Here is a 13,763-nt window from a genome sequence, read left to right as displayed (position 1 = left end):
GTAAAAAGCTAAAAGGCTGCTATAGTCAGTCTATTTGCATTGGACTTTTCAAAACTTGTAACTGCAGAATTTCCATGCAGTCGAGCACTTTTAAAAGATCAAATCTGTCAGTGATTCTACTTATTTCCTGTTTGAGTATTTTATAGTATTTATGGCAATGCATTAAAGCATTTTTTTCAGAAAACTACATTTTGTTTGTTGAGTCCCACTGTGAAATGTGCTCCTAATATCAACATTCATGCCAACTATGTATCACTATTTTGTGAAATGCAGCACAACAGTATCACTGGAGATGGGAGAGTGTGTGGGTGAAGGGAGAGGGTCTGCAATTTCTTACTACAATCAAATCCCAGCAAATATGATTTTATTATATGTTGTAGAATCCAAGGTTTGGGCACCTTTCATGGAACAGTGAATATAAATCTTATCAAAATTTTTTTTTAAATGTTGGATGTCCTTCGGTAAGGTTTAAACATACTTAGGAAAAATAAATCACATTTATATCAAAATGTATTTGTTGATGTTAAATAGCACCAACACCTCCCAAAAGATGGAAACAGAATTTTACATTGAGTTCTAATTGTTGCTCTTGCTTTCTATTGGACCAATAACCTAGAATGATCCAACTCTTGTAATCACTTCCATCCCAATTATCTCTTCCTCACTCTATCAGTATTCCCATTTCCCTCATATCCATTTCAACCCTTCTCCAATGCTTCAATCAATCATCTATCATCATACACTTCTACATCCCCGAGTCCCTGCATCTTCCTCTGCTTTCACAATTTATCAAGTTTCCTTTAAGGAAGATAACGATTACTTCATTGTCTGTGACAATGTGACAAACTGCAGCATAAAGACTGTCTATATTAATCGTCAAGATAGTTCAACATTTTAGAAACCTATGTTTTTCTTACTTTCTTTGCTGCTGTAAAAAAATATGGATGTCTAAATGGCCCAAGCAGAGTATTTCCTTTGCAAAGCTCTTGTTGGATTTTTACAACTTTTCAGTCTTTACTGTGACATAGAGCCAACATTCTACATAATATTTTCACTTTGATCCAGTACCATAAAATAGAAAGAGGCCAATTAACCCAACTTGTCCTTATGGGTTGATGCTCCAAAGAGCTACCTCGACCCAAAACATCACCCATTCCTTCTCTCCAGAGATGCTGCTGGTCCTGCTGAGTTACTCCAGCATTTTGTTTCTATCTTCACATTCTAACTACTTCTTCTACCCCTCCCTATATTCATTGTCACTGTTATTTGCTTCAGTGGTCCTGGGGCAGTAAATTTTACATTTACACCAGTGTGCAAAGATATTGCTTAGAAAATTAATTATTCTATTAACTGTCTGTGTTTATTGACTTGAAAGGCTTAACTAAAAGTAGGCACTGTGCCTTTATAACAAGTCTATGTAAAATGTTAAACGAGCCCCATTAAGTATTATTGTTTCCATGGAAAATAATAACCCATCTGTTCAAGCTTTCCCAGTAGTTGCATCACGTAATGAATTTTGTACTCCTTCAATGCATTTATGCTTTCTTGTAGATTTTGTATCAGAACTGCTTGCAGTACTCCAAATGTGACTATGCAAGGAGTATACAAATGTAACATTACCTTTTCTGCACCTTAATTGGAGTTGCTTTCTTAAAAAATGTATTATGTCTCTATGCCAAGATCTCATTATTCTACTTGGCCAAATTATTATTTTGTGTAATATCTATCTTTAGTTGTTTTTTTTTTTTCATTGCTTTACCTCATTGTACTCACACGTTGAGGGAATGACATGAATACTAAATAGTTGATTAAACTAAACATAGATAAGTATTTGAATTATTTTCAATTTATTAAAAATCAAAATACAACTGAATTTAACATACATTAATTCTCTGGATCTTTAAAAAGCAGATTTTCTAGACTGACCACAGGACACGTAGCAATGGTTTCACGTAGCTGACCTTCGGTCCCTCTCATTTATCTACTGTACTGCAATAACACCTTGAGTTACTGCTCAAACATAGCGTATTTGTTCAGAGTTAAGATGCGTATCAAAATTTGTGATTCCTCACTCATTACTAAATTGAGGAACTTCCTATGGGGATTGGGGAACAGACTTGAACAGATGCTTGGGGATCCGAGGAACTTTTGGGGCAAAGAATGAAGAATGGTGGATTGAACCCTGTGTCCAACAACGAGTAACTGAATGAAAGGAGTATTGCCAAGACAGGAAGCTGGTTCTTTCTATATGTCAATTACAAGACTGGATTGATGTGGTTAAATATAATTAAATAAAAAGTAAGTTAACAAAGCTCACAAATCTCCAAGTATTGGCAAGAATGTTTGAACTTGATTTTATGGAGGTGGAATAGTATTTAAATTTTGCACAATTTATGTTGAATAAAGATAGAATTTAAAATGATCAAATAGGAATGCTGATTGTAAGATTCCATACTATTCACAACTATACAACACTCTAAGATATTTAGTGGGTACACAAAGTTATGGTACAGGACAGACAGACGTTACGATCTTAACAAAATGCATAGTAACCATTAGCACAAATAATAAAGTAGATTAAAGGTACTTCAATATGGGTACGGGTGAAACGTCTACAGGTTTATTTCTCTGATTCGAAGTTGGAAATGAAATGGGTCCAAAAACAAAGGTTTAATGATTACAACTCAGTGGTAGCACATAAAGCATCTGAATGGCTTTATTCCAGGTAGTACACATGCAACAGGGATAACAGAGAGTAGAATTGACAGTGAAGAAGTATTTTTAATCAGCATTCATGTTCAGGTTAATAATAACTAAAAATAAATACAACATTTAAGAGATCTACAATGAAATTATGTTATTTATCTAAAAGGACTCTGAACTTGGGAGAACACTAATGCAATCTAAAAGGACTCTGAACTTGGGAGAACACTAATGCAATTATCAAGAAAGCTCTAGCATCAGCGCTTCTACTTCCTGAGAAGATTACGGAGAGTCGGTTTGTCAAGGAGGACTCTCTCTAACTTCTACAGGTGCACAGTAGAGAGCATGCTGACCGGTTGCATCGTGGCTTGGTTCGGCAACTTGAGCGCCCTGGAGAGGAAAAGACTACAAAAAGTAGTAAACACTGCCCAGTCCATCATCGGCTCTGACCTTCCTTCCATCGAGGGGATTTATCGCAGTTGCTGCCTCAAAAGGGCTGGCAGTATCATCAAAGACCCACACCATCCTGGCCACACACTCATCTCCCTGCTACCTTCAGGTAGAAGGTACAGGATCCTGAAGACTGCAACAGCCAGGTTCAGGAATAGCTACTTCCCCACAGCCATCAGGCTATTAAACCTGGCTCGGACAAAACTCTGATTATAAATAACCCATTATCTGTTATTTGCACTTTATCAGTTTATTTATTCATGTGTGTATATATTTATATTATGGTATATAGACACACTGATCTGTTTTGTAGTAAATGCCTACTATGTTCTGTGTGCTGAAGCTAAGCAAGAATTTCATTGTCCTGTCAGGGACACATGACAATAAACTCACTTGAACTTGAACTTGGATCTGAGGAACACCATTTTAAGGATGTTGATGAGATGTTGAAGGCTTTTCATTGGAATTAAGGAGGTTAATGACAAACAATGTTGCCAATGAGCAATGTGTTTTTTTGTGGAGATTGTGGTGAGGCTGAAGATAAAAATTCAAAATTAAAACCTTTATCAGAACAGTCCTTGCAACAAGCAACTTTTCTTCACTTGGAGCCACTGTATCCAACCAGTTTTACTAGGTTCTGGTTCAAATTCAGATTTATTGTTGTGCATATATTGTTTATGGCTTAAATTTAATTTCCTTCCTATTCTTTGATGTATGGCTTAAATTTGTTTCCTTCCTATTCTTTGATCATCTCAATATTTGTCCACTTTTCATCCCTGATTAGAATTGTGTTGGCTTATTTAATATTAGAACAGAAGCAAACTAGTATACTGTGAAGGAAAGAACCAGATGCTGGTTTAAATTGAAGGTAGACATAAAATGCTGGAATAACTCAGTCTGAAGAAGGGTTTCGGCCCGAAACGTTGCCTATTTCCTTCGCTCCATAGATGCTGCCGCACCCGCTGAGTTTCTCCAGCACTTTTGTCTACCTGCTGGTCAATTCATCCCTTCCCACCCAAATCACCCCCTCCAAGGCAGGGTCAGGCAGCATCTCTGGAGAGAAGGAATGGGTGCCGTTGGGAAGGGGGAGGGGATGGAGAGAGAAAGCAAGGGCTGTCTGGTTAGAGAAGTCAATGTTCATAGCGCTGGGGTGTAACATCCCCAAGCAAAATATGAGGTGCTGTTCCTCCAATTTGCGCTGGGCCTCACTCTGACAATGAAGGAGGCTTAGGACAGAAAGGTCAGATTGGGAATGGGTCAGGGAGTTGAAGCGCTGAGCCAATGGGAGATCAGGTAGGTTAAGACGGACTGAGCGGAGGTGTTCAGCGAAACAATCGCAGAGCCCACGCTTGGTCTCGCCGATGTAGAGATGTTGACACCTGGAACAGTGGATACAGGAGATGAGGTTGGAGGAGGTGCAAGTGAACCTCTGCCTCACCTGGGAAGATTGTTTGGGTCCTTGGATGGAGTCGAGGGGTAAAGGTAAAGGGTCAGGTGTTGCATCTCCTGCGGTTGCAGGGGAAAGTACCTGGGTGGGGGTGGTTTGGGTGGGAAGGGATGAGTTGATCAGGGAATTTCGGAGGGAATGGTCTTTGCGGAAAGCAGAAAGGGGTGGAGATAGGAAGATGTGGCCAGTAGTGGAATCCCGTTGGAGGTGGCGAAAATGTTGGAGGATTATATGTTGTATTCTGTGACTTTGTAAATCACTACTTGTTTTAACAACCTGACTGAGAATGTTATTACTAACGGTTGCGAAGGTGGGAACAAAATGATTTTAATTAGAAAAAAATCCATAGGAACAAAAGAAAAAGAAGTTTTTTTTAAGCAGTGATTGGAATATATCTACCACAAGTGGGATTAAATTGCTTTAAAAGAGAATTAAACAGTTGAACTGAAATGGGAAATATTACACATGTTAGAGAGATTACATAATAAACAAATTTAATTAGATGCATCTTTGAAAAATACATCTTAATCCTAAACTTAATGGCCCTTTTCTATTTAAATATTTGACATATTGCATAAAACTAAAAAAGATTGTTGCACAAATACACACAAAATATAGCAATTAATCAGTAATTTGGCCGAACCTTGAAAAATTGAGCAGCTGACCATATTAAACTTTCCCAGATCAGCAGGGCTATTACTTACATCAGAAACAGCATGTATCATGCAATATGGGAAAATACAGGAACCATTCTCACCTCACAGTAAATCCTGGGGTGGAAGATTGCAACCTTCACGTGGTCCGCCCTGGTTCGACGAATGCAATCAACCCGGCGTGCACAATCAAATAAGATCAAATAGAACAAGTAGTCCTATAACTTTAGGCTGTGTACTCCATATGCAAGAAGAAGAAGACAGTAAATCCTTCTCCTCTACCCAATTTTTTACACTGAGGTTTTCACATAATTTTACTGAGATCACAGTGACAACAAATTGTACATTTCAAATCTCACGTACACACATGCATTTATAATAAACTGACAGGAAAACCTATCGATTAATAATTCAAATGAGGCATAAGGTTAAAATTAAAATGGAGGAGCTAAGCATGTTTACTAGAAATTAATTCCCAGTTCGTGGTGCAAAATTGGCTAAACAAAAATAACTGAGATATTATGGGATGAATTTCAGAAGCAGACAAAAATGCACTGAGAAGACCCAAGCCTTTAGTGTTACCAATCCTATGACTTTCTCGCCAATCGCCATTTATTGGTTAGGAATTAATTTTTCACCATTTTTTTCCCAATAGGGCATTGTTTATTATGTTAATTTTATTACTGTTTGTGGGTATTTTCGGTTACTTAAAATAAGCCGTCAGATAAAATCTCAGTTCTATGAAGCACAATTGAAATCAGTAATAACAGCAACATGCACATTCAAGTCCGATTAACTTACAAAAATGTTCCACCTTGTCTCAGGACACCATTGTCAAATCACTAACCAGCGCAATGTACAAATGGGTGTGATTGGTGTTTTGAAGGCATTCTTGAAGAAAAGTGAATGGTAATGTGAATTCTGTACTTAATAACCAGCATGGTATAATGTCCCTTACTGTAATTAATGATGAAAAGAATCCACCAATTATTCCTCTAAGGAATTTATTTTTCTTAAATCTGATAAATGGCAAATAAAATTCAAGTCCCACTTTAAAAAATATTAGTGATCTGTTTGTTTATAACATTAAAACGTGGTTTACACCTAACAACAACCAATGTGAATCCGACTTGTTTCCCATAACTTTTCTCCAATCAAAACCCAACTCTACCATCATTCAGAGAATCCCATTCAGGTTGCACACCTATACCAACTCTAAGCGGAATCACAGAGAAGAAAATACACCGTCTCTAATGCGTTTGGTGCTGAGCTGGCCCTGAACCTGACACCTATAGTCTGGGAGGGGAGGTGCCGTGGTAGTCTGGCGCGTCGATCTCTACAAAGCTGAGGCCACGCGCCAACTCTCGGACACCTCCTCCTACTTACCCTTGGACCATGAGCCCACTGATGAGCACCAGGCCACCATATCTAGCACATCACCGACTTCATCAATTCCCACGCCCAGCCCGACCAAGCTTCCAAACTCATCGTTCCCCAGCCCCGCACGGCCCGGTTTTACCTTCTCCCCAAAATCCACAAACCCGGCTCTCCCGGCAGACCCATTGTCTCTGCTTGTTCGTGCCGCACCGAACTCATCTCCACATACCTTGACACCATACTATCCCCCTTGGTCAAATCCCTTCCCACCTATGTTCTAGACACCTCAGACACTCTCCGCCGCCTCCGCGTATTCCACTCTCTAGGCCCTCACCCCCTCATCTTCACCATGGATGTCCAGTCACTCTACACCTCCATCCCCCACCAGGATGGCCTCAAAGCCCTCCAGTTCTTCCTCGACCAGAGGAGCAACCTATACCCAGCCACTGACACCCTCCTCCGCCTAGCGGAGTTGGTCCTCACCCTCAACAACTTTATGTTTGACTCCTCCCATTTCCTTCAAACACAAGGCATAGCTATGGGCACACGCATGGGCCCCAGCTACGCCTGCCTCTTTGTCGGGTACGTTGAACAATCCTTGTTCAATACGTACCAGGGCCCCATCCCCGACCTCTACCTCCGTTACATTGACGACTGCTTTGGGGCCACCTCCTGCACCCACACACAACTGACTGACTTCATCCACTTCACCACCAACTTCCATCCGGCACTCCAATACACCTGGACCATTTCCGACACTTCCCTACCATTCCTTGACCTCACCATCTCCATCGTAGGGGACAGACTTCTGACCGACATACACTACAAACCAACTGACTCACATGGCTATCTGGACTACACGTCTTCCCACCCTGCCTCCTGTAAAGACTCTATCCCCTACTCCCAATTCCTCCGCCTACGCCGCATCTGTTCCCAGGATGAGACGTTCCACACCAGGGCATTGGAAATGTCCTCGTTCTTCAGGGAACGGGGATTCCCCTCCGCCACCATAGATGAGGCTCGCACCAGGGTCTCATCCATACCCCGCAACACTGCTCTCTCCTCATCCCCGCACTCGCAACAAGGGCAGTCCCCCTAATCCTCACCTTTCACCCCACCAGCCGGCAAATACAACAAATAATCCTCCGCCATTTCCGCCACCTCCAACGTGACCCCACCACTCGCCACATCTTCCCATCTCCCCCTATGTCTGCCTTCCGCAAAGACCGCTCCTTCCGCAACTCCCTTGTCAATTCTTCCCTTCCCTCCCGTACCACCCCCTCCCCGGGCACTTTCCGTTGCCGCAAGAAATGCAACACCTGTCCCTTCACCTCCCCCCTCGACTCCATTCAAGGACCCAAGCAGTCGTTCCAGGTGCGACAAAGGTTCACCTGTATCTCCTCCAACCTCATCTACTGCATCCGCTGCTCTAGATGTCAGCTGATTTACATCGGGGAGACTAAGCGGAGGTTGGGCGATCGTTTTGCCGAACACCTCCGCTCAGTCCGCAATAACCTACCTGAACTCCCGGTGGCTCAGCACTTCAATTCCCCCTCCCATTCCCAATCCGACCTCTCTGTCCTGGGTCTCCTCCATTGCCAGAGTGAGCAACACCGGAAATTGGAGGAACAGCACCTCATATTCCGCCTGGGTTGCTTGCGTCCGGATGGCATGAACGTTGAATTCTCCCAGTTTTGCTAGCCCTTGCTGTCTCCTCCCCTTCCTTAACCCTCGAGCTGTCTCCTCCCATCCCCCCCGCCCTCGAGCTCCCCCTCCTCCCTTTTTCCTTCCTTCACCCCCCCACCCCCCATCAGTCTGAAGAAGGGTTTCGGCCCGAAACTTCGCCTATTTCCTTCGCTCCATAGATGCTGCTGCACCCGCTGAGTTTCTCCAGCATTTTTGTGTACCTATAGTCTGGTCTAGTCTGATTTGAGTCGAAAGCCAGGCACTAATGCAAGAAGTCTTTGGAAGTCTGATTTGCTTTATGATAGATTCAAATGTTTTGTGCAGCAAAATAAAGAAAAAATTGTATTGATGAAAAGATTGAAACAATACTTCTAGAATAAACAGAGTGATTACATACGAGTACAGCAAAGTGCACATTTCACTAAGGTTTTAAAAATAATTATGGAAAGTATAGTACAAAGTTAAAGCCAAAACAGGGAACGTTCTGAAATATGCCCCTCCACTTTAACACAAAATGTTTCATAGTCAGCTGTTCTCGCAAATCATTTGAAAACTGCAAGATTTTTCTGAAATTATGGTATAATGTTCCTTACTGTAATAGTTAGACAATTCAATCAGAACTTGATCTCAAAATACAGATAAAGAAAACTATATTCTGCACATTTACAGCTTAACCTACAACAACTACAGTGACTGCAATGAAGACAACAAAAGATGCCCTAAAGTTCTGCAAAATGCTGTCTTATAAAGCTATAGTCGGCGTGCTTTTGCACTAAAAACAGTATTTTTGTTTTGCAGTTGTGCTGCTGAAAATCATATATAATCTGTAAATTTTATTTTCATAGTGAAATTTAATGAGATAAAGCATATTTAACATCGATGCAGCATAGAGATAAATTTGAAAAATGGAGTCCTGCAACTATTAAAAATAAAACGTACGTCAATATTGTCAAAAACTTTTGGAAATAGTCCCCCATCTTAAATTCAACACTGCCACAGCAAATTAGTGGTATAAGCATGAAAATTCATGCTATGAATAAATAAGGCAGCTTGCACACAAAAAAAAATCTTAGTTATTTATTACTGGTGTGCAAGGTTCTGTAACTGATTTACAAAGGGCATTCTACAAATACTTTCAGTAGTGACAGCGAAAACATTCTGTACATACAAGCAAAAGAAAAATAGCCAAACATTAAAATAAGTCCTAATGGAAAAAGTCTGGTTTTGCCATCCATGATAAATAATTTAACATCAAATTACAAATCACACACCAGTCAGATAGAACTATGCCCTGTAATGTTTTGTAGGTAATTTTGTGCTTATCAAAGTAAGGAATATCCATGTTAAGAGGGTGGAATGCTGATCTGTTTATACCATCAGCTGCTGTGGATATTGGAAGGTACCTTAGGTCAGGTTTAGGGTTAAGTATTTTATTCAATACATTTTCATCCCAACCACACAAGTGTACTCTTTAAATGCACCAATGGTATAGTACAACTTCCCACACTGAGATTCCTCTCAGTAACTGTGTTAAGTTACAACACAGATGTGGCACGTTATTCAGTTATAAACTTGCACCCTCTCGGAGCTTGATAGGTCCTAGTTTAATTAATTTCATAAACAATCCTTACAAACAGCAATGATACACAACTGAACCTGCTCTGATACTGAACATACAGAAATTCTGGCTAGTGGTATATATATTGATGGTTGTGTATTTTGAACATAATTCAATAATAGAACATGTTGAGAATCTGATTGATAATATCATCAATGTGAAATTTAAACTCTAAAGAACAGAAAATATAATTTTGATAAATAGGTACAAAAGGTATAAAAGAAACAATTGTCCATTTTAGTATCAATGAATATTGCATTTTATAATTTCATTTCCAATATCACTGGAAATGTACAGCACAGAAGCATACTATTGCTTGAGCTAGCATTTGTGAACGTTTCATACTTTTGCTCCTCTATCTGGCTCTGTACAATAAATGTATGACACAAGGATGCAAGTGGAGTATTTACTTGAAAAAGAAATTCATAAATATTTTTCTTTCCATCTGTACAAAATTTCATTGCTTCTTCTTACAATCTCTGTACACTTTCCTTTGGATAATCCTACCCACCTGCTATTTCTAATTCATAAAATATACTTTATCTCTGTATGTATTTAAAGCTATGTACAGAATTATAAAAATGTTTATTTTGTTCTGATCAGGAGGAATCTGTACAAGGAGACGGTGGTGGCGGGCAGAGATGAAAATAACTTCGTTCTGTGGAAGGGGGTGATGGCGGGCAACTTTCACAGTTCTCTTCAGCTGACATGTATGGGCTACGAGGAGTAGGAGGAGGTGGATAAGGGTCTGAATCAGAGTTCAGATCCATGTAATATTTGGGACTCTTCCATCGGCTTGTAGTGTAATCACTATCACACACATCAGTACTGCATGGAGTTGTAGGTGGTGCAATACTTTGCATTATGTAATGTCTGTAACACAGAAAAATAGTTGGTTAGTTTCATCTCCTTTCATTTCAAAGGTCAAACATTATATTTGAAAGATGTTAAGGTGTATATCTTTGCCTTAACATTTTTTTAAAATTTCAAAATAGACTTTATTCAAGTAATAAATATATACAATGCGTGAACCGTGCGAAAAATTCATCCGACATTTTCGGAGGCTATACAAATTGTTCAATACAGTTTATACATTTTCCAAATTCCACAAGTTTTTTGCACGGTTCATGCATTGTATATATTTATATCTTTGCCTTAACATGTTTATTGAATGAATATGAACTGCTCATAAGTAAACTCATTTAAGGGATTGTGCCTCCCTGTGCAGCTACTAGGCCAGCAAGTTACAGTAGATCCATGCCTCTGGAACATGTATCATACATATCTACAAGTGGAGAGGACTGTGTGATTAGTTTTCTCAGCAGCAAAGCACACATTTTGTTTCTGCTTGCATTACTGGATTAAAATTTCAACGTTCTAACAACAGGTTTAAAAGGCATTTATCCCCTATCTCGATTATTTTATCACAGCATCTACCCCGTTTGGTCAAAATGGCAGGCTGCAGTCAGACCTCCAATGATACTGACCTGCTGTTGCTAGGAGGCCTGAGAGATTGTTCCCCTTGGTTTTCATTTCCTTTCGAGGAAGCAGCTGGCCTTTGCAAGTTGCCTCCTTGTCGAGATATTTGAATGTGACTCAAATCAAATTTTAATCAAAAATCTGTACTGTATTACCATACCATGTAAATTTAGTAATTTTAAAATCATTCTGGGTGCATTTGAATTCTAGCATTGAAACGCTATTTTTTTGAACTGCTAGATAATTTCTAGTAGGCATTAATTAATTATGACATGACAGAAGCTACATTAATGTTGTATCACTTTAAATTGTATTCCTATGAATTTTTTAAACCTGCAAACCAGCTGGACTGTTGCAGCAGTGGATTTGTATCCTCTCGGGTACGTACTGTCATAGATCATAGTGTAGGGAGGCTTCCTGTTACATCACACATTTTATTTACTAAAAAACATTCAATAGTTCCAAATGTGACTTCGGTTTCTGTGTCACAAAAGATTTAAAGGTCAAGTGACCCAATTTTAGACATCATAGTGGAAATAGTAGTTTCAGCTAGACTCTTGGAAATACTAGAGAAATATTGCCTAAGTGCATATTTAAGTCAAATACCATCCAGGAATATACCTCAGGTACAGTGCCCTCCATAATGTTTGGGACAAAGACCCATCATTTATTTATTTGCCTCTGTACTCCACAATTTGAGATTTGTAATAGAAAAAAAAAAATCACATGTGGTTAAAGTGCACCTTGTCAGATTTTAATAAAGGCTATTTTTATACATTTTGGTTTCACCATGTAGAAATTACAGCAGTGTTTATACATAGTTTTCACCAAGCGGCTGACATGAGCGAGGCCGGCGAGCGGCAGGGGAGAGGTGTTCAGACGGAGAGCACTACCAGAGGTGAGCGGGCCGGCAGAAGGCGCCGAGGTCCCGGCGGCCGCACGCATCCACCCGAGCTACTTCCCTCCCTGGCCACAAAGCGGTGACTCCGCGACCGGAGCGCCGCGGCAGCGGTGAGTGAGTGGGTTACTGGCATGATCATCGACCCCCTCCTTCACAACGCTCCTGCCCTCCCCGCAACGTTACCCCTGGCCAGACTCTCCACACACTGTGAAAGGAACTCTCCCCCCAATTGGTCCCTTGAACTAGTATTGTCATTTAATAAGATCACAACTGATTCAACTTGTCCCGGTATGCGCCCCCCCCCCCCCCCAACCATTCAGTAATTCAGAATGAAGGAGACTTGGAAACCTTGGGCAAATTGAATTGTTACTTTCTTTATTTTTATTTTTATTTTTGTTTTTTTTGTTTTATTTTATTTTATTAGAAGTTAATACAAAACAGTACAGTGGAACCTAATTTTAGGTGCCAACTATGTCATACCGTAATCCATTCTATGTACAACCTCTAGTTTTATGTTTTGAGAAGGAAGTAAGCAAGACAAGAAAAAGAAAACAATAGAAAGGGGAAAAAGAGGAAAAATAGATGGTAGAGAATAGAAAAACGTGAAGTGTGTAAATAAAAAAAAGAAAAAGTAGAAAGTAGAAATAGGAGAGAAGGCCCCTTAAAAGAGAAATTTTCGAATCCTTATTCGGAGATGTAGATCTATCCGCGGCATGAACTGAAATCAGCAATCTTTACGGTACCGCTGCATCACATGATTCCAAAAAGTCGATGAAAGGAGACCAACTCCTTAAGAATTGGTCATATTTATCTATTAGTCGGAGTCTCATTTCTTCAAGGCGTGCTATGTCCATCATATTCCTAATCCACATTTTAACAGTTGGTATGGTTGTATTTTTCCAAAATTTAAGTATCAATTTCTTTCCAATTATTAACCCATAATTTAAAAAAAAGTTTTGTTCTTTATTTAAATTGATATCTTCTACTATTATTCCAAATATAATCCATTCCGTTTTAGGTTCTATTGTGGACTTGAAATGCTTTGTAAATATATCAAATATATCGCTCCAAAATTTATTCAACTTTGTACATCCTACAAATGAATGTGTTATATTAGCGTCTTGAAACAAACATTTATCGCATCTGGGAGAGACATTTGGATAAAATTTATTCAACCTCGTTTTTGAATAATATAGTCTATGTAATAATTTGAATTGAATTAAATTATGTCTTGCATTAATAGAACAATTATGTGTGTTCATCAGATACTTTTCCCATCTATCCTTCGAGATCTTTATCATTAGCTCATGTTCCCAATCTTCTCTTAGTGCTTCTGTTGAGGGTATTATTTTTATTTTTTGAGCGTGAGAAATTCTATGTCCCGCCAGCCTTCTTTCAAAATTTCGCAACTCAAAATGGGGGTGCGTCTTCGACGCAGGTGCGTCTTCA

At 39.6% G+C, this 13,763-nt stretch overlaps 2 protein-coding genes across 3 annotated transcripts in view; both read right to left on the bottom strand.

The window, feature by feature from the left end:
- Positions 1-9,204, bottom strand: part of LOC116984660 — a 147,717-nt gene extending 138,513 nt beyond the window's left edge. Inside the window, exons 1-2 of the mRNA XM_033038948.1 lie at positions 8,538-9,204; positions 5,244-6,542 (exon numbers count right to left, since the gene is read on the bottom strand). Coding sequence (XP_032894839.1) covers positions 5,244-5,325 — 82 coding nt within the window. The 5' untranslated portion in view covers positions 5,326-6,542; positions 8,538-9,204. The remainder of the gene's footprint in view (positions 1-5,243; positions 6,543-8,537) is intronic.
- A 176-nt stretch (positions 9,205-9,380) lies between these two features.
- The window catches only part of lrp5 (LDL receptor related protein 5), a 172,140-nt gene continuing 167,757 nt past the window's right edge, over positions 9,381-13,763 (bottom strand). For both annotated transcript variants that reach the window (XM_033038947.1, XM_033038946.1), the window contains exon 23: positions 9,381-10,807. In XM_033038947.1, coding sequence (XP_032894838.1) covers positions 10,534-10,807 — 274 coding nt within the window. In that variant the 3' untranslated portion in view covers positions 9,381-10,533. The remainder of the gene's footprint in view (positions 10,808-13,763) is intronic.

The sequence above is a fragment of the Amblyraja radiata genome, chromosome 20, assembly GCF_010909765.2.
Source record: "Amblyraja radiata isolate CabotCenter1 chromosome 20, sAmbRad1.1.pri, whole genome shotgun sequence".
Classification (NCBI taxonomy): domain Eukaryota; kingdom Metazoa; phylum Chordata; class Chondrichthyes; order Rajiformes; family Rajidae; genus Amblyraja; species Amblyraja radiata.
This window is presented reverse-complemented; position numbering and strand designations above follow the sequence as displayed.